The following is a 22348-nucleotide window of genomic DNA, read 5'->3' on the forward strand; positions in this document are numbered from 1 at the left end:
GGAAGGAACTGAGGCATAATGAGGTAAAATTGCTTCTACTATTAAATAGCAGAGATTTGACCTCCACTGTCCAAGGTCCAAGACTTTGCTCATATGTAGTACCTTGTACTCCATCCTCTGAGAGAATCCCATCACTTCATATTACGTGACATTAGTGTTCATAGTATTAATACCATGTAAGAGCTTGAAGATACGTTTAAGAAGTACTGTCAGACCAAATGCTACATGTGATATTCAATTAAGTTCAGCATAATAGTAGCATAGGTTTCTGACCTAATTATATGATGCCTATAGATAAATAATGTCCCAACCAAAATTTAAAAATTCTCTTTTGAGAGCACTATTATTTTGTTAAGCAAACATTCAGGATTCCTGAAACTGAAGGCTTATGTATACAGAGAACTTAACCACACTTCTACAATTCAAAGCATGAGGATGAAGATTTTCATAGAGTAATAGGGAACTAAGAGCTCTCTACTCCACCCTTGCTTTCCATATACGTGTTATTTTGTACATTATGGTATAAATCAGAAGAAACTTATAAATAAACATTTTGGAGGGGTTTTTTTCCCTTAATTTATATCATACAAACATATACATAGATACATGTGCACATGCCCTTGGCAAAAATATTTATATGAATTTTTTCATGTATAGAGTCATAGCATTTCAATATATGAGTGGTTCCCACATTTTGCTATGTGCTACTCTATGTACAAGAGCAAATTTTACAAGATGAGTCTTGTTTCTGCCATCCACTACTTACAAGACTTTGGTTATCGCATTAAACCTGTATGACCTTTGTCTGCTCTACCTACATCCCAGGGCCATTGTGAAAAGCAAGTAAGATGAGGGATGTGAAAATGATCTATGAATTCTAAACTGTTAAACAAAAAAAGAAAGAGGGAAGGAAGGAGAGGGAGAAAGGAAGAAGGGAAGGAGGGAGAGAGGGGGTAGGAAGGAAGGAAGGGAAGAAGGAGGAAAGAAAGAAAAAGAAAGAAAAGAAGGAGAGAGATGGAGATCATCGCTACCCTTGTCTTTATCTTTCATTCCATAGGATCTAGCACAATACCTGGCATTACGAATGTTTGTTGTCTCAACTTATTTTCATTATGAGGAAAAAAACCTTTCTGGTTCTTAACCAAAAGAACATGCTGCATTTTACCCAAATAAATATGCCAGATCTTTAGATTCTAAAACTGGTATCTGCTTAACTATACGATTAATATAAAAATAAGGGTGTATTTTTTGATTTCATAATCACAGCAACTGTATGCATTTTACTATGCATACGATTATTGCAATTTTGCATGAATGGTTTAGGAAGCACTTTATATCAGTCCTAACCAAAAAAGAAAAAAAAAAAAAAACAGGTTTTGTACATTTAGAAAGAAAGGGTGGGAGTGGGTGGTTGATGATGAATAAAACGACAAAAAATTCAAGAAAAGTAAGAATGCAATGTTTTAAATAAAATACATAAGTTTGTATGTGTGGGTCTCCCTATGTGTGTATCACACACGCCTAAATTCATATGATGACCTCTAAATACACATAAACAGATAGGTCTACACATTCCATAAGCACATTGCCCAAACCTTCAGAAATTGCCATTTAAAAGCCAAGGGCCTAAATTTTCACTTTGATCAATGAGACAGCTTTATCACAAGATGAGATGACTGAAGTTTATTGATTAACTGATAACCTTCTAATGCACCAGCCTTTAATCTGCAATAAAACAGTGAATGTAAGGAAAGCTTTCAGAAAGGAGTACAAGGTTTGATTATCCTAGAGGAAAAAAACAACGTGGAGAGTCTCAGGATGGCAAAACATCCAGAAACACAGAGCAATGACATCCAGTTTCTTGGCTTTCCCAGCAGACCCGTGAGCTGAGACAACTGTGTCACCTGACATTCTAGCCCCAGTGCCAAGAACCAGAGTGAAATCAAATCAACATAATAAGGCTGTTGTGTCCATGAGGATGGAGAAAAACAGCCTCAAACCGGCAGTCAAAGTTCACTTCACAGCATGAATGCCATTTCAAAGGAAAAGCTAACATGTTGAAGTTAACACTTCAAGACTATCCATACATCTTGATAGGAACGAACCATATTTAACCAAGTCCAAGGGCCCGAATAGTATTTGACAGAACTTTGGCTGCTACTTGGTGGCTCACAGAAAATCTCAGATGAAGATCATATGTTTGGGCCTTAAATATCAGGACTAAAAGGTTCAGGGGGGAAAAGTGGGCAAAGGGAAAGGATATATTTCTTTCTGATTAAAATTTTGTCCAGAATTTGGATTGGCGTACAGACCTTGATCACAATGAGAAAGACCTAAACGATCATAAACTGTGAATTAGACACAAATACATTAAAATTGATAAAGTAGACAAACAAAAAACTGGCATCAAGATATACTACATTGAATTCATTTCCTCTTAAAATATATTTGTGTTAACTGAGGTAGCTAAGCTTAAAGTGCCTTCTTTAACAAGAAAATGATTGAGAAAAATATTTCTCACTCCAGTGTTATAGAGTATTTGATGAAAAAAAAAAAAAGGTCATCAATAAATTAAAGAATCTAGGTTTGTATAATTCTTATTTGCTATTTTCCCAACATACAAGTAAGGGCATACAATCGTTCTTGCTCTAACGTCAGAACCAAATAACCTTTCTTGGATTTCAGTTCATTTTTAAAACAAGAGCACGGAGATCATTAATCTATGATGTCTCTTCAAGCTGCAGCTCTGGGATTCTCGTGAATATTTACTACCACTTTGGGAATTCCATGAACCCTACTACTCTGACTAGTACTAATACTTCTGCTGCTGCTACTCCTTCATCATCTGCCTCAAGGTTCTTCTCCCACCGTTAGAAAAACATACAGATATTTTCAAACAAAAACTGCACATATACAATAAGAAAATAGAGGCTATATCATAAATCTCTCTCAAATTCTGGATAAGAGGAAATCTTCCAGGCAGGGCAAAGCAAGCACTAGAGCCTAGATGAGAAATGGAACAGTTCCAAGTACCAGGTCCTCCCAACTTCCTTCAACCACAGCTATTAGCTCAAATGAGTTCACAGAACACCTTTCTCAGAACAAACCCCTGTGGGAAGGTTCTCTGGGTCCCTCTCAATCTATCGTGCCTTACTAAGAATAATTTTCAAATAATAATCATGTCCTATATGAAAAACATTCTGTTAGTGATGAAGTTTTTTTTTTTTTTTTTTTGGCGGGGGAGGGGGTTGTTTTTTTAAGAGCAGTAACAGTTGGTGCTAAAGGAGAGGTCAAATGTTTTCATCTCTCAGGGCGCCAGTGTGGCTGAGAAAGTTAAGCATCTGACTCTTGACCTCAGTTCATATCTTGTTCTCAGGCTCATGAGTTTGAGCCTGGAGTTGGGCTCTATGTTGGCCATGGAGCCTACTTAAGGGGGAAGGGGGGAGAGTATTAACAGTTTTGAAACCTTTGCAAGTGGATTGAGTTCTGGCCCTCGGGGAAGGGAGATGATGTCCCCAGACCATGCAAGTAGGAGCTGGGGATCCAACTTTTATCATTTCAATCATCTGAGGCCTTAGTTAGTTGATTATTTTATTCCCTCTATTCCTCAATAAAAAATGGGGAAAAATACTATTTCAGAGTATTTGTGTTTAATAGAGATTACTGAGAAATGTATTCTGAGATAGGAATATCAAATAATATTAGAGAGCCCTAATCTGGTAACAGAGCCTGATCACTGATAATGTTACATAAATGCAAATGGCTTTCCATTATCCCTCAAAACAAAACACAACATGGGAAAATACAAGCAGAATTGTTGGATTTTATTTCAGACAACTAAGCTACCTGTGTACGAATATGTCTAAAACACTTTTATAAGACTCGAAATATCTGAGAAGCTATTCATTCAATTCACTGAATATCCACAAAGAATTATACACAGTTGTATAGGACATGAGCGATCCTCTACAAGAAAACTTGAATAATATTAACACTGAGATGTACAGAAAGCTTTTATGAGCAGAGAATTCATTAATTCTAAGACAAGCAAAGAAAAAATGACATTCATAAATGAAATGATTCATGAAAGAACAGAATCTTAAAGAATGAATATGATCTCAAAAAGTAGAGTAGGTCAACATTTTGCACATGTAATTGCTGCCAGAGAACATGATTTATCAAGACATAAGATAACCTCCTGAGTCCCTAATCACAGGAATTTAAGCATGGCCTAAAGAGGTGCAAACATAGAAAATGACAGTAATCCACTGGAAAATCCAGTGGCCATTCCTTTGAACAGGGTGCTTCTTGTAGAAATAAACATAAAAAAAAAAAAAAAAACAAAAAAAACCCAAGCACATTTTCTTCAGAATGTAATAGATCAGCATCTGAGTATCCCATGACTACACACACACACACACTGAGCCCTATATGATTCCACATCCCTTGACACAGGATGAATAAGACTTTAGCAGTTGCATGCAGTTCAGAATCTAAGTTCCCTGAGAGCAGATGTATTTTTCTCGTTTGTCCATCACTGTAATTATCAGTGCCCAGACAGAAGATGGCATAGGACAGACCAAAACACATTAGTTAAACACATTAGTTAACTTTTAGAGTCTTGTCAACCTACTTAGCACCCTCAGTAAAAATATACATCTATGGACATTTGTAAAATCTCTAAGTAAAATGAAACCTTTTACACTCTTAAGATTTATGATTCATATTTTAAGTCATAAAAATCAAAATAACAAATGTGGCCCACATCTCTAAGAATACAATCATTCCAATTTTGCAAACAGAAATATAAGACTTCTTTATAGTAAGACACAAATAAAGGAGCAATTACAATTCAAGTCTCTTTTAGGCATCTAAAAATCTCCTCCAACAGGGCTGTAAAGTCAAAAACTAGGAGCAACTATGAAACAAGCCTCTGGATGGTTTAACAATGTGCCATCTACAGCAAACTGAACTTCTTTGCTAAACCTTAGATTTAAATAAGAGTCCAAGAATGCATATACAATCATTACACAATGGCACTTTTTCTATCTTGAAATTTAATCAGACATTGTAGAAACAGGATTTCTAATCTAGCCATTTCTGATATATCATCAGTAATTGGGTTTTTGAGTTAACATTACCCTCAGCTACTGTCAAGTGCCAAGTAATGCTTGTTGGGGTGTAATTCATTAGATTTTTAAAAAGCAACCACAGCTGGTTCGTTCCTGGGTTTTGGCACCAAAAAGAAAAAAAAGAAAGAAAGAAAAATAAGGCAACCACATGAAACCAACCATTTTTACTTACTGCAACATAGAACAAACTCTCGTTAAGAGAAAATTCAGTAACAGAAGCAAATGTGCACTGTGCATCTTAAGTAGATGTTTAACGTTATAAATGGGGAAAAGTGGCAAAATGATAAAAATAAAAACCATAAAAACACTACACACACAGTTAGGACATACAGGTTTACATGTACTTCTTAAGCTCGGATTACTTCTTTATATCTGATTCCATAAAATTTACATGTCCTATGAAATGGTGGTTCAGAAATAGAGTCATTTTCATGATTGCTTTGGCCTTATTTGCAAATACTATCAAATGTTGTGTTTGCTTTTGTAATCACCACTAGACATAAGAATAGGTATATATATTAAAAACACTGGAACAAAGAATATAATATTTGGTTCTGCAAATAACTTCCCAGTATAACCCCTTATCTAAACTTTCCAACAAATGCTGTTGGGCTTTCAACCTAATAATTCCAGTAACTGCATAGCGATACACTTATTTAAGTTTAAGCAAAAGTTAACCAAAGATGGCACAGATCACTTGCCTCAAAATAATTTGTTACTAATTATAGGCAGGGTAAGTGGAAAGGATTTGTTGGCATACTTCCTTTTATCATGTTTCTGAAGTCAATTTCTAGGACAATGTGTTAAACTAAAGGAAAAATTTAAGAGGATAAATAAAACAGGAAAGAAAAAGCTAAAAACTTGTGAAATATACAATTTCAGCTTTTAGCAATAATATAACCACAAACTCCAGTTTTGTGGGGGGGGGGCGGTTAAAGGCATTGCTTTATTTTTTGGTTTTCACTTTGGCATTAAATCTGAACTATCTACCTTAGGAAGAATGAGCTGATAAAACTAGAAATTTTGGAAAGGATCTACCTGAACAGACTTTATTAAAACTGATGCAATTTTCTAGCTATATATTTAGTCACTTACAGTAATTTCTAATTACACATATTTCCCCATTAATTGCAGTTTTTCTAAAATATACCTTTTCATATTCCACAAACATTCACCATATTCAGGTATCATCTTTCTTTTTGTTTTATCCTTGCATAAGGAAGAAGTGCCATAGAATCATAATGTGTTCTGGGTCTGAAAGATTACTCATTTCCTTGTCATTTTACAGATAAGTAAATAAAGGTTAACTGACATGCCCAAGGTGAATGATTTAGTATTTTTTTTTTAAAGATTTTATGTATTTATTTGACAGAGAGAAATCACAAGTAGATGGAGAGGCAGGCAGAGAGAGAGAGGGAAGCAGGCTCCCTGTTGAGCAGAGAGCCTGATGCGGGACTCGATCCCAGGACCCTGAGATCATGACCTGAGCCGAAGGCAGCGGCTTAACCCACTGAGCTACCCAGGCGCCCCGATTTAGTATTTTTTTTTTTTTTCCTTCTGTGGAACTTGATAGCTTTCCCGGATGTTATCCAAAACAAAAATTCTTGTAAAAGGTAGCTTTTTTTCCACTGGGTTTCTGTTTTCATTAGAAAAATATGTTCTTTGTGAAACAATCAAGCACCAACCAGAATGTCTACTTTGCTGAAGAGATGGCCACTGGACTCTAGACTGGGCCCAGCATACATGAGAGAACGCACTAACAGTGAAAGAACAGACCATTGGATGATGAGAATCTCCCAGTGGATGCATCTAGAACACGGTGGGGCCACCAATGCTTGGTTCTCCTTCACTAGCAAGGACAGGGTTCCTTCTAAGCCAGAACTGATTCTAGTATGACAGGGATCTAACGGTGAGCACTTTCTCAAGGTCATGGAAGAGCAAATAAGTAAAAAATAGTTTTTGGAACTAGATAGTACAAATAACTCTAGCAAAGATGACCAAAATTAAACTATTTTAACAATATCACTAGTAAATAGACTTCATTTTTTAATTCTCTAGTATACTTAAATAACAAAATGGCAGTGTATTACTTCCATAAAAATTATCAAAAAACACTATCACTTAATGATATGTGTATCAACAGGAGAGTCCATCCTACAACTACTTGCAAAAGACTGATACCACTGTCAGTGTTCCACAAATCATTAAATGACAAGATAAGCAACATATCTAACTTTGTGTTGCATAGAAAGCCTGCATCAGAATCATCTAACAGCTCATTAGAAATTTGAGGGCCCAATTTTAGACCTGAAAGTCCAACTCTCCTAGGATAGGAACATGAAGGTGCATTTGAACAAGCTTCCCAAACGATGCTTGTTCACATTCAAAAGTGAATTAAGATTATTGGACTCATGTAGAATTACATAGCTGATTACTTTTAGTAAAATAATTAAAACACATCTCAAGTGCTTATTTTCCTAAATGGAGTGCCAGACAAAAATCTAAAACTGATAAATCAAGAAGTTGTAGTGTAAGGGTATTATTTAGCATGTGGGACAAATGAAAGGCATTAAAAAAAAAAAAAAAAGGTTGCTGTAGAGAATAGGGCTGGGTTGAACAATCTTATTTGTGTTTTTCCCCACTCTGAGGAAAATAACGCTTTGATAAAATACTTTTTTAAAAAAAAGCTTAAGACAAACAAATAAACCCAAAACAACTGAAACAACAAAAACCAAACACAAAAGAAACAGAACCTTCAAGAGCTGGTTATAGCTTAGATCTCAAGTGATACCATTTAAGATGAGGAAGGCACGAGGCTATTCATCCTTAAGTGGATAGTTGTGGTCTGTACAGTGGCGTGTTTAAACATGTGTCCTTTTATGTTTTTTTTGTTTTTTATATATATTTTTTAAGATTTTATTCATTTATTTGACAGACAGAGATTGCAAGTAGGCAGAGCGGCAGGCTGAGAGAGAGGAAGGGAAGCAGGCTCCCTGCTGAGCAGAGAACCCGCCCGCTGGAGGGGCTGGATCCCAAGACCCTGGGACCATGACCTGAGCGAAGGCAGAGGCTTTAACCCACTGAGCCACCCAGGTGCTCCCTTTTATTATTATTATTTTTTTTTAAAGAAAACAAAACACAGTAACAAACTTATGTCTCAAATCCCAGAAATGGACTTCTTCTTTGAATGTATGCTCACCTTCTGGTAAAAGCTCTAGGAAGGAAAGACAAAGACTTCCTGGCCAGCCATATTCAAAAATTTAATCAGGAGCAAGAAAGAGTTCAAAATTTATAATAAAAAGCCAACTTTTATCAAGTACTCATTAAGTGTGTAGAAAAGAACACAATGCAAGAAGGTGGCTTAGTAGAAAAGCAGGGGAAGTAAGAAACACAAAGCATCAATGGAACTTCCCAATCCACGACAAGGACAGGTAAATATAAAAGAAATCATTTAGTCAGGGTCTGCTGAGAGACTTCCCTGACTTCAGTGTCTTAAAAAGCAAATCTGTCATCATAATCTGTTAAAGTGCTCCCCATCTCTTCCCAATGTAAGTGTAAAAGGAACCCGAGTATTACTATGTATTTTTTTTTTAATTCCTAAGAAAATAAAACATAGCTATGACTTTTATTTACTTGAACAAAGACTCACCTGTGTAACAGGAGCTTTAACAGTTGAGATCCCACACACCGGTTTGCCCTGATTCTTTTCAGTTGGGTCACTAGTACTGTATTATGAATTTCAATTGAAGTATACAAACTTGCAAACTTTTAATGTTTACTTTCTGCTATATAAACATATCAGAGTCAAGGTTATTGTTACTCTCTTAATGACACTATTCTAACTGACCTGCATTCCACTGTTCTTTCTTGAGAACAAGAGAAAGGAACAGAGTTACAAAGACCTATCCTGCTGGGAATTTTTGCATAACCCTGTTTATACCCCTGGCAATGTTCTGGAAAGAGGTAAAAGGTAAAGTGAACATCATCTATCCTGTGAATCACTGTAGAGAAAACAATGAGAACTAATGTTACCAAACAGAAACAAACGAGTTGGAAAAATGATAACATATTACCGTAATGAAAAAAATGAGAGGTAATAGATTTCAAAAGATGAGGGCTATAACTACATTTAAAGCATATGATTTAAAATACAAGATTATTAATAAACATATAATTTACAAAAATTCAGTTAATATATAAATTTGTGTCTACTTTGTAAAGATAAGGCTAATTTATGTTTTAAATACTCTTTAAATTCTCTTTTCTTTAAAGATCAATTTCTACTTCCTCTGGACAAAAGCTATCTTAAAGTAATTCTGCTTTTTTCGGCAGAGGGTCCTGAGTTCTGAAAAGATTTGTTTCTAAGAAATACACAATTTATTAGAGCCAAGTAAGCTTTTTCTCTTAGCCTCCACTCACTTCCTAGGATGGGCTTGTAGGGAGTTTTTTTTTTTTTGTTTTCATCTGCCTCCAATGCCTATAGGTGCTTCCAAAGTCAGCACCCCTCAAAGGTCAGCAGTAAGCTACAGGTCATTAGATTCCAGATTTCCAGTTGACATATTTTGTAAATAAAAATAAAGAATGTTTGGGAAGATTTTTAGAGAATCCCCAAGTGCTATGGTTTAATCTCATTTCTCACAATTTTAAAGGCTCCGTTCTCTCCTCTTCTGCATAGATTTACCTTAAGACAGTCAAAGGTATGATCCATAATCCAGGATGGAACAGACTTTGACAGTTCATTCTCCTAACTCACATTTACCGAAGGACTAAAGCAATAAAATGAGAGGCATTTTATTTGATTGAGGGATGTCAGGAAATCTGCTTGTTTGTGTTTGAAAAACCAGCCCCATAGAATCTGTAGCGGGACCACACAGGGGGCTGGGCTTCTCTCTATTCCTGGAGATGAGATCCCTCTGCTCCACGAAGCATTCCCAGAGAAGAATCAAACATTTGTAAAAGGCATTTAGTAGACAATCTACACTTTCAGCTCCAATATTTGATAACCTCCTCCATCCAGAAATCCTCAGAATTTAATCCATATACTCTATTTCTCTTTTTGCATCATCTCCCTTTGTGCTGTTCTCAATGAACACTGAAACTAGCTGTTCACCATCTTCGAACAATAGTCCTTTATGTCAGTGGTAACGTGAAATAAACCACACCTCCATTTTCTTTTTACTAGACTATTTCAGATTTGGTTTTACCTTTGTTTGGAGGTTTCCTTTAAGATTAGGTGTTTTATTCACCAATCCCGGAGTCATATTTGTTAAACTGCAAATATTCACTACTGAAGAAAAACCTCAACATCCTGAAAACATTTGGTTAAACGTTCATGGTTTTTCCAGAATGAGACTACATCTAGTGTGTTAAGGCATGATCATATATTTTCCACCTTAAGAAGGGAATTAGGGCTTTGAAAACACTTAGGAGTAAAAGAGCCCTAAGAAGCTGATCACATTTCTGGGATCCCAATTTTACTTACTATGCTTCTATAACATGCTCGGCAGGACGTGCTCCTAATCCCCCAGAGGTTTACAGTCTTACTGAAGAAATGCATGTATGTAAAGTGTTACAGTAAGCACAAGGCCGGAGATACTCTACAGCCTAACTCTGCAGGTTAAGGGTGGCAAGAAAAGGTCAAGAAAGACTTCAATGGGACGCCTGGATGGCTCAGTGGGTTAAAGCCTCTGCCTTTAGCTCAGGTCATGATCTCAGGATCCTTGGATCGAGCCCCGCATCGGGCTCTCTGCTCAGCGGGGAGTCTGCTTCCCCTTCTCTCTCTGCCTGTCTCTCTGCCTACTTATGATCTCTCTCTGTCAAATAAATAAATAAAATCTTTTTTTTTTTTTTTTTTTTAGATTTTATTTATTTGTCATAGAGAGAGAAGCGAGAGCAAGCATAGGCAGACAGAGTGGCAGGCAGAGGCAGAGGGAGAAGCAGGCTCCCCGCCAAGCAAGGAGCCCGATGTGGGACTTGATCCCAGGACGCTGGGATCATGACCTGAGCCGAAGGCAGCCGCTTAACCAACTGAGCCACCCAGGCGTCCCTAAATAAAATCTTTTTTAAAATAAATAAATAAAATTTTAAAAGAAAAAAAGAAAGACTTTAATGTGGTGAAGTCTAAGCTAGGTCTGCAGTAGGAGCTCTACCAAGGCCACAAAGCACAAGGAGAAGTTTACAAAGCAAAATGAACGATGGGTACAAAGGTGGAGAGACCTGAAACAGCTGCATCCGTTTGGAGAACGGAAACATGGGGAAGGCTCCAGCTCAGAGGACAGGGCTCCACTCTTGCTAGGAATGCAAGAGTGAAAACTGAAACACCAAGTCAAGGCCCAGATGGTAGTGTGATGTTCTGTAGGACTTTGTTCTGAAGGAAGTTTAAGGAGAAAATTAGCAAGGGCAGACAGTGCATTAATACCAAGTGCATTAATACCATCCCGGGGAATGACAGGGAGGACGTAAGACTGAAAAGAGGAGCCCCAAGCAAGAGGCTTACTCACAAGATCAGTCAAGGCAGACGTGGCTGTGAACTCAGTCAAACACAGATAAGTAGAGACCACAAAATTAAGTTATTTTTAAAAGGTAGAATTAACAACTTGGTAAGCAAGTGGAGGTCTTTGGTAAAGAACCAGGAAGAAGTACAGATAAAGGATTTTTAGCCTACGTGATGCATCAACTTGGAAAGGCAAGAGAAGTGCAAAAGAGACACTGATCAGGAAAAAAAAAAATAGTAATAAATTCCACATTGGCCTAGCTGCGTGGGAACTGTCCACAGAGCATCACGTGTAAGACTGTTTTATGCTGATGGTTACCTGAGGGCTGAGGGTTGAGTCCTGAGGTATTGGGCTTTTCTGACTTGGCACAAGGACCACGTAGTAGATCAGGGGAAGATGCCCAACAGATAGGGGCAGGCGGACACCCAGGCAGAGATAACAATGTAAGAGACATCACTATACAGAAGTGTGCTGACCACGACAGTAACCAATAGCCCCTCTTTAAATTTAAGATCATAGAAATTGAATAAAACAAAAATTCATCTCTTTGGTCCCATCAACTACAGTTCCTGTGCTCAGTGAGCAATGTGGTTAGTGGCTACTACACCGAATGGTCAGAAACCGATTATTTCCACCATGACAGATAGTTCTGTGGGATTACGCAGGGATGGCTCATGTGAGATAAGAGCAAAGCTTGGGGACACAACCCTAAGAAAAGTGGAGGGAAGGAAGATGAGTGGAGGGAGAAGAAAGAATCAAAGTAGTTAAAAAAGAGAAAGGGAAAAATCATCACTGTGGACCAAGAGGAGAGTTCAAGGAGACAAGAGTCAAGAATATGAAAAACTGAAAAGAGGTCAAAAAAGAAAAGGAACAAAAATTTCTTTCTGGTAGTGATTTTTACCCTGGCATTTGGTATACCATTGGAATCATCACCAATTTCTTCAGATGTAAAATGACTCGATGAGAATAATTCTCCCACTCAGATGACAGGTTTAGCTTTTAGAAAATCCCACAGGAAGAGAAATTCTGGAAATGTGACCATTCCCTCTCCGCATTGAAAAAAAAAAAGGAAGGCCTTGCCTAACCATCATCCTTGGCTGTCATCTTTCTGGAAATTTCTAAGGGTCTCTACGTAAGGTCTATATCATTGCTGAACAGGTGTCTTGAAATCGCATAATAACTATATGCAGACATCAAAGAGCACACAAAATTCTCTTCTTAGATCAAAAATCAAACTGACAGAACAGCAGATACCAGTGGGACAGTGAGGAGTTTTTTTTAGTAAGTACAGAGGTCAAAATGAGATGATGAGAAAGTTCTGGAGGTGGGCAGTGTCGATGTTTACACAACAGTGTGAGCGCCACTGAACCGCACACTTAACAAATGGTTACAATGGTAAATTTTCTGTCATGTATATTTTACCACAATGGAACAAAAAAATTTTAATGAAGCTGAACCAAAACATAGGAGGGAATCTGGATGTAACTTCTTATAACCCTTGATGCCTGGGAAATAAAAAATACCAAACGTAAAAGTGGAAAACACTGCTCAGAGACATCTGCTCCTCGAAGTCACATAGGTATTGGTATTAGATGTGTGAGATTAAGTGTGAGAATATGGGTTTGATAAGCTGTAAGGCAGTAAGCATCTCTAGTTGCTGCTGATACTGCCTCCTGTGAAACTGTCAATGGTCTGGAAAAGGGAATCAAATCAGAGCTCTAAAAGGTACTAAGAGAATGAAAACGTTATTAGGTCACTTTCTTCAAGATGGCATTTATAACCTTTTTTTTCATATTTACACGTCAGGTCAACAGCTGCAGTTAGCTGGTAGACCAGCAGAGCATAAACATGAGGAGGAAAGCCCGAGGCCGCCATGTTTGTACAGGCATAATCCTCACTCAGGGATTACCGGGAGGCCACTGTCCCATGAATCACCACTCACGCATTCTCTGAGAGGCCCTGGAGCAAGGCTCAGGGAAAGAAACACTTAAGGGATCCTAAGAGAAGCCATGGGCTCCTTCCGTTTGTGTTACTGTAACCGGGAGGCAGAAAATGAAGCTAAAAAATCACATCAAAGTAGGTGAAAGTTCATGAATGTAAAATAATACAAGCCAACAAATTTTTATAAGCATTCAATACAGAGCCTCACATGGATCTTAACTACTGACTTCCTCGCATCAGCATTCAGACTTTTTCTCACAAACAGCGAAAAGCTGGAGGTAAACACTTGCACATTCATTAGATCATACCCTATTTCTCCTCCAAAAGTATTAACCAAATACGGAGAATCGGACCACCTTTTAATCAAAGACAGTTTTCCTTGGCTACTATTTGGAGCTCCACTCAGATCATACAGGGATTCTGCTGGTGTCCCAACCTGACAGAATCACCTCATGACTATATGCTAACAAGGTACCAACATAATGCGAGAACAGACACTGGAGGTAGAAACCAACCAAAGAGAAAGAATGAAAAAAGGAAACAAGAACGACAGAAAAAAATCAAGAGATGAGTCATACTATACTTACAACTTTCAGCCTGATAGTCTGGCACAAACTGCTCATCATTGTCAGGTACCTGAGCTGAAGGGAAAAAAAAAAAAAATTAAAAAAAAATTAAGAGAGAAAGTGCTAAGGCATAAGGAATGTCAAGCAAGATCTTTTTCGGCTCAGATCAAACCTATGATTATTTGCCAATGAGCTCCTATTTAAAATGGGATTGAGGGCAATACTTGGGAGGGGAAAGAGAAGCAACCACTGATGTCAGCTAGAAAACACAAGTGTCAGAAATGTAATTGTGGCAGTCGTGGTCCTTCTGAACATCACCTGCCAGATGGAAATAAAAGAAACATACCAAATATTAGAAGCTACTGGGTTTCTGTTAGCTGCGGGGCTTCTTTGCAAGAATGGAGTAAGAAGTATTTCCATTCACCCAGGGCTCGTGCTGCAGCAGCCACTATACTAACTACAGCATTCTTTCAAAGGATGTGCAGTTACACACGTCCCTCTGCTTTGACAGAAATGCCTGCCTCTAGTATGTTCAGTCAATTGAAAATGAGACGACCATAACTAAAAATGTTTGACCTAAATTTGGCTGAGATATGCTACAAAGTTTTTTAGTGAAAGCATATCCACTGATTTTGGTCATACAGAAGAATAAAATATATTTTAGTGATTATGTCATAACAATAAAATTATAAATAATAAATTCCATCGTTTCACGCAAAATATTTTCCTGGCAACTACACAACACTCATGAAAAGAATATCACTATTTCGTCAATCTTTGTGTCAAATAACCTCCCTATTTTTAGTAAAGAAAAAACTACTGGAGAGCAAGGACTTAATGCATTCGGCAGTAATCAAAACACAAGTACACTTTTCCACTTCTAAAATATTTTTGTCACAGTTGATTCAGACATCAAAATAACCTATTCCAAATTGACAAGATATTACGAAAACAAGCTTTCACATGCACACACAAGTATACACACTCACACACACACAAATGACCTAAAATAGGAATTAGTTCCTTTTAATTTGGTAAAAATAGAAGAGTTATCCTATTTAACTTTGGCTATGATCTGATTACTAGTATTACTAGTATTACTAGATACTAGTATTACTTTACTCGTAATATCTAATACTGAAATGTTTCATCCAGTCAAGTCATACTAAAATAGATGTCAATTTTTTAAAAAGAGCCTGCTGTGAATGGGGAATGTTTATGAACATAATCGTTCTCTGTGGAAAAAGTTACAGGTTGGTAGGTGAATGAGTTAAAAAAATTCTCTTTAAAAAGAAATTCTACATTTAAAAATGTATATAAAAAAGAAATACAACATAGATAAGATTATTCTTTAGTATCAGCTTATTTAATCACATTTTGAAAAGCAGAAATTCAAAAAAATAATAATAAAATAAAAGTAGAAATACTTGGCTGAATAAAACTAATGTCATGTTATGAAGAGCAGAACCAATGATAATCTCGCCGATTATTAAAATACATACAGTCTGACATTAAATTATTTCCTAACATTCTCTGTACACCAACACATCAGCTTATTAAAGACAAATTCCATCCTCTGTCACCAAAAAAATTAGGAACTTTCTTCCAAGTTATAAATGATCAGCACATAATGGAAGAAGAGATTTTTTTTTTCCCTCTTCATATTCTACTTCTGTCTGCTAACGTGGATAACGAAAGCCATGGAAACTTCAAGTCATGGTTTTATGACTTCCTATCGGTGTAAAGTGTGTAACTATTTTAACCTAGTTGAACTGTATTTTATCCATCAGTTTAATAGTGGTAATATGGGTTTCCTGTGACAATTAAATTAAATCCTAAATGTTACTTGTTTTTTCCGAACTTCACCTCCCACCCATTTCTTTCAATTCATACACACAAAACTACTTCAGTCATTACAATGCAAGGTTAAAATCTTCATTTCTCCTGAATTATATCAGAAAGGGATAAAAATAACAGGTAAATGTGTACATTAGTATTCTCTTAACTATAAACATTTTTTGACATTACAGCAAGCTCATTTTTCCCACAGATTCATCTAAGTGGAGAAACATCCTTTAAAATAAATCTTCACAGCAAAAAAATAAAAAATGTTTTCAATATCTATTTAATAAATAACAGCAGGTAGACAGAACTAAATCCTACACATTTTTTCCATCATACCCACATGTTTTGGTTTCCCTTCTAAATTAACAGCTAAACAGACATAACTACTGAGATGCAAAATTATCAACCACAGCAATTACTACACTTTTAAAAAGCCAACATTTACAAGAATCTAATAAAAATGTAATATCCCTTTACAGGAATAGTTAAAAATAGCTGCTGAGTAACAAAAATATATTTGTAACTAAATGTGCTGGTATGAGCGTCCTAAAGGCCAGACATTATTTTTTCCTTACTATCATAAGACAAAATTGCAACTCTGTGATATGTTTCACTGCAAGAAAGACATAAAAATCACTGATGGATATGTGGTATGTGTTGGGATAAGCATAGGGGGAGCCAAATTTTAGAAGAAGCTGGAAGTTATACCTCACAAACATAAAGAAAAGAGGTCCATAACAATTTGTAAAAAGAATAAGAATTGCTATTTCTGTTCTAACTCCTTAACATACTGAATAAATACTTCACACTTATGCCTGAACATATTACAGCATTTTAACAAAAAACATATGACTCACATTTTCACAGAAGCTAATCTGAAAAAACGGAATAGACCCAATGAAGCAGCATGCTACTTAAATAGACAAAGGCTTAAGTACACTTCTAATTTCAAGTTCGAGTAAAAGGAAAGCAGTTAACAAAAAACACACGTTGGATCTGGGCAGGGAAAATATGACAAAGTATTGCCACACTCATATCATACGTTTCCTTTTCTCCTCAGTTCACAGGAATTCTGTGAAGTAGCAAACTACAGCCGCCTGAAAATTTGTGGCAAGCCATACCAACTCCAAAGTGGAAAATTAACCATAGAGGCCAACCTTCAAAAAGCACTATTTTAACTGCTATCTATTCTAAACTAGGCTTGGAATAATCACCTTTGGGGAATGAAAATGGTTCCCCAGACTATGTAATTAAAGAGGAAGGGGAAGAGGAAGAAAGGACAAGGGGGGAAAGTACAGACCAAGAGACCAATAAAAGGCTTTCAGGAAGATGAAGCATGTGGATTTTATTGGTAAGAGCTGGACCGGCCCTATCAGTTCACTGCACAGAAATAGACAAGTTGCCATCAAGTCTCGGGACTCGGGCTTTGAAAGGGTAGTATCTGCCCTCTCAGCTCTTTGCTTTACCTAGATTATGATCCAGAGTTGTTGTGTTTTGTTTCGTTTTTTTTTTTTTTTTTTCCTCTCTCTTTTAGTGCATAGCAATACATATGACAAGAAACAAGCTCATGAAAATACGAATCATGATCTGGATGCCACAGAATCACTAACCCTCATTTTCGGTTTCAGCATACTTTCTTAACGAACATTTCCGGGGGTGGGGGCGATTTTTAAATAGAGTTCCTTTATTTTATGCTAAAACTTTCCTATGAAACACTAATTACTTAAGAGAGAGTGAGAGTTTTAAGTGTGTCCAAGGTTGGCTGCAGGCAAGTAAAAAGTTCCCGTTCCTTACAAACTAGGGGACTGTGGAGTTCTCTTTTAAAGCCAGGAAAAAAGTGGAAAAATTACAAATGGAACGAATGTCAAGTATAAAAGGGGTTAATATTTAATTAAAACCAGTTCTATCCACTGTAACAATGACCTGAAGCCAAACAAGGCGGAAGATGTATGAGTCATTCTTTCTGCCTGTGAATGAGACAGCTGATCTCCTCAGCAATTCCTCCAGACAAGCAGGCAGAACTGGAGTTCTGCCTCCATTCACAAAAACACAGTCCAGCATGAGCCATGTGGTCCAACCGCAATCTTTTCATGTCACACCCTTCCAGAGAACTAAAGCAAGTCAACTTGAACTTGCAATAAACACACCAATTTTATTGCTCAGTCTGAAATACAGCTCAGATCCCTTAACATATACATTTAAATAAATGACAAGTTTACAAAATTAAATCTACATATAGTTAGACAGCCCTATCTACCTATCTCTCTATATACAGATATATAACCATAGATATTATAGGGAAACTTTTCACAAAAACATACATTATAAAACCAAAAAGGAAGGAAAAAAGGAAAGGAGGAGGAAAGGGACTAAGAGTGGAGGGAGGTGGGGAGGAAAAAAATCATTAAAGAAATGTCTTATTTTTTTCTTGCCTATTACTCAGATTTTCTTTATCCTGAGATTATAACAGATTATTGCTGAACTTTGTAGCATTTCACTTTGAATCAAAGAATTAGCAACAAGTTTCTATGAATAAACTTGAATTTTATTTTAAATAAAAGTAAAACAACAGGAAAATCAACCTTTGCTTGGTGGTATTCTATTTAATCCTGAAATGAAGCTTCAGGCCATGGAACAAAATAATCATGAAGCCACTAAGCCTGGTTTTATACCACATCCGATTTTAAAATTAAAAATAATTGTACCAGTGTATAAGCATTAATTAATACAGTAGTATAAACGTATTTAAAGATATGAAAAGGGGGGGGCTATTTCCCCATGACAGAAACATCTTTAATCCTTGATGCTCTAAAAGAAAGAACACAGTAAGTTTCAGTTGTCTTCAGTCTCGGATCAGCTTCCATTCCTAACTCTACACTGACCTATAGCGACTTGGAACCAAGTATAGCCTAAGAGCTGTTGTTTCTATTTCCTAATACTATGGAGGTCTGACTTTATTATTATTATTATTTTAATTTCAAGCTTTTGTACACATGTGAAAGGAAATAAAGATATATTATGAGCTTCAGGAAATGACCATTTCTTGTAACTGAACCAGAAAAGCAGTATTCATTAATACTTATTAGGGCCCTCTGGAAAAAGTATATCTAAGCTATATCTCATCCAAGTTCTATTTTTAACAAACTTTTTTTTTAATTTTGCAAGTAGATCCTCGATGAAAAGACATTTATATAATTCCAATAAATGTTTAAAAATATACATTTACTCTACCTGCTATCTTTTAATCAAGTTCAAATAAGAAGTCTTCTTTTCATATTTTAGAGTATTTCCTGGCACAACAGAAAGAGGAGTAGTAGCGCCCCTCCCCCCTACATGCTAAACGATTCTTGCTCAATACTAAGAAAAAGAATGGACTTCTGTAATTTAATGCTTAATTCCCATTTCCTTTTTCATGTAAACCACATAAAATAATGTAGTTTTTAAAGTCTTTAGCTCTTACCGTTATCACATCAAAAAAAAAAATTAATGAGCACATATCCAATTTATGTTCCATTTTAACGAGTAACAGTATAATTGTTTGAAAAATAAAAATGAGCACATTATGACTACTGTGTATTGTGGAGGCCATGGACAGCGAGAACGAACAGCACACATCATTGAAGGGAACTTCACAAGAATAAATTTAGTATCAGCTACTGAAGTAAATAGAGAGGATACAATGACATCTCTACTGGTAAGCCAACCTATTATTTGAAGGTCACACAAAACAATAGAAAAAAGAGCCTTATCTGCATGAAGTAATAACCTTTGGTGTAGAAAGATTGTTCTTGGAGATAAAACTCTGATTCAAGTATGGGGGCAGCAGGAAACTTGACTTACTATATAACATCACTGAAAAACATCCTACCCTGTGACAGTGAATCACTGTTGTCTCTTTCCCTTAATATCACTGATGAAAGGGAACCTCAAGAACACCTAGATCCACACCAAAAACAATGTTCAAAACTTGCTGTGCATTTATATTACATACATATGAAATTTATTATTCCTCTTCAAGCTGTGTTAGCAGGTAAGCTCTCATAAGCAATTTGAGAAGAATGCAATACTTTTAAACTCAGTTTTCTATCCTTCTGTTTCTCTCCCTCACACACAAAAGGGTCCATTTTGGCTATGAATTTCTAGGACACCGTCTACTAAAGCAGCACTTAAAACAGGTTGTTAAGAATAAGACGTTACAGTGATGCTGATAGGATTGATGTATGAACTCATTATTTCATGGGATCAAATAATTGAAATTGCCTTTCCATCAGTAGCAATCTAACTCAAAAGACAAAGAATCAATAAAGAATTGTACATAGTAAAATTATAATATAAAGGAGCTATGGCAAAACTTAAAATAGACACTTGTTTAAGTGCTACTGTGGTCACTGAAAACATTATCTTTTCAATTTTCTTCAGGATGAGGTGTGAATGTATTTAATTGTGATAGATATGTTAAAAACATTTAAATTGCAGTGTTAGTACTTAAAAAGTGATACTAATACAAAGTTATATCCTTTACAAACATACTTTTTATCTCCATTTAGAAATTTAAAATATACTTCCATGCATGCCCCCAAATTACAGGACTTTAGCAAATTGAAAATACTGGTTCCAACCCTCACCCTCAAATAGTCCTGCCTTATCTACCCCAATTTGTCCTTAGATGTAAAACCCATTTCATAATCCATAATAATTTACGTAGGACTAATCCATATGTTGTGCTTTGAATCTAATTTATAAAAATTCTTCCAGGAAAAAACAAACATCTTGGGATATATCATTTCCCAAGTATTCATAGATTTGAACACTTTTTAAAAACATGATTTTCATATGACACAACCTGACTCTCACATCTAATAAGATTTTTAGACCTCTTTAACTTCCCAGTGGGATTCTAACTCATGAGAGAAACTTGGTTAATTGCCAGTGATCTTTTTTAAAAGGGTCAAGACGCCTTAAAATTCCATGGTCACTTTTTTGGCTACCAAGCATTACGAAAAGAAATATATAAACAGTCCCTCATCTGCCAATTTGGCAATGTTTTAATTTCTGCATGTCCAGAAGGACAACTCTAGTTGTCCTTATAACCCACTATAATTTCAAGATCTCTTCTTAGTTCAAGATATGAGATAAGTTAAAATGCTAAAACAAATAATATAATGATACAGAATTGCTAAAAATAAAAAATGCAAACTATTAACAAATAGTACAAAAAAAAAAAACTGTCCATTCTTAGATTTTAAAAGTCCTATTAATAATATTTTGCTTATATCATGATAGGATAAATTAATGTAAACTAATCGGAAAACTGTTTATATTATTGTAAAATGCAGTTTTATCCACAGTTTGTAAACAGTCGCCCACCTGGGTATTCAATAAAACACCCCGAGGATTAATTCCTTAACTTATTTAAGCTTATGAATTATTTTCTAAGTAAAGGTCCATGTTCCTCCAAATACATCAGTCATTTTTTAGGTTTATTTTATATAAAGTTAAATCTTCAAATCTGATTTATAGGTATACTAATAATCATGGGTAAGAATATATTCAGTGCAGTTTTAAAAGATTAACTTGGATAAGTTATTCAAATCACTTACCGAGGGACAAATAAATAAAACAAGTCAAAGACTGTACTAAAACTGATTACAGAATGGCAAGAGTCTGTCACAGAATCCGCATTTTAAAATCCCAGAAACAGAGTTGCTATGCACAGGCAAAATCTGCCAGCAAGTGTACTGACTTGGAATCAATGAGACTTAAACATCTAAGAACCAACAAACCTTTGAGAACAATTAAAATTAGATACTTCAAATTATTTTAGATAAGCCAACACGTTTCCTCATAAATGTAATGTCCTCACAACCTCCAACTTGGCAAAACCACCTGATCAAAGTTAACACAACGACCTCTGTGCAGATTTTTCTTGAAAAAGTTAGGTTTGACTGTATGGTTTATGTTGCAAGAGTAAGTAATCTATTGCAGTAAGTTTCATTTACAGAGACAAGCAAAATGACCTTTAAATATAACTAAAACTGTCATTAATACTTACCTTTTATGAACATGCAAATGAAACCACCCTTTCACAGGGCTACTAGAAGAGCTATTTAACTTAAAAGATCTATACAGACTGCAAAAGCTTTTTGGAGAACTAGAATATCAGCAAAACAAAGAAACTTATTTTACATGCTAACAGCAACTTGATGAACTGCAAGCAAGACCACCGATAAAACGTTGCAGTCTGGCAGCCACACTTGGGTTCCATTTAAAGAGACTCTCTTCTTTTAACAACCTTAAAAATCTGTTCCAAAAATTGCATGTTTGCCAGATAACATACAGACAGAAATACAAATTACACTCAAAGCTTAAA

General features: G+C 35.9%; 1 protein-coding gene across 5 annotated transcripts in view; it reads right to left on the minus strand.

Annotated features, from left to right (window-relative positions):
* ETV1 (ETS variant transcription factor 1) overlaps positions 1-22348 on the minus strand; it is a 93964-nt gene that overhangs the window by 67461 nt on the left and 4155 nt on the right. For all 5 annotated transcript variants that reach the window (XM_044246126.1, XM_044246125.1, XM_044246127.1 and 2 more), the window contains one exon: positions 14155-14208. In XM_044246126.1, the coding sequence (XP_044102061.1) occupies positions 14155-14208 (54 nt within the window). The remainder of the gene's footprint in view (positions 1-14154; positions 14209-22348) is intronic.

Source organism: Neovison vison, chromosome 4, assembly GCF_020171115.1.
Source record: "Neovison vison isolate M4711 chromosome 4, ASM_NN_V1, whole genome shotgun sequence".
Classification (NCBI taxonomy): domain Eukaryota; kingdom Metazoa; phylum Chordata; class Mammalia; order Carnivora; family Mustelidae; genus Neogale; species Neogale vison.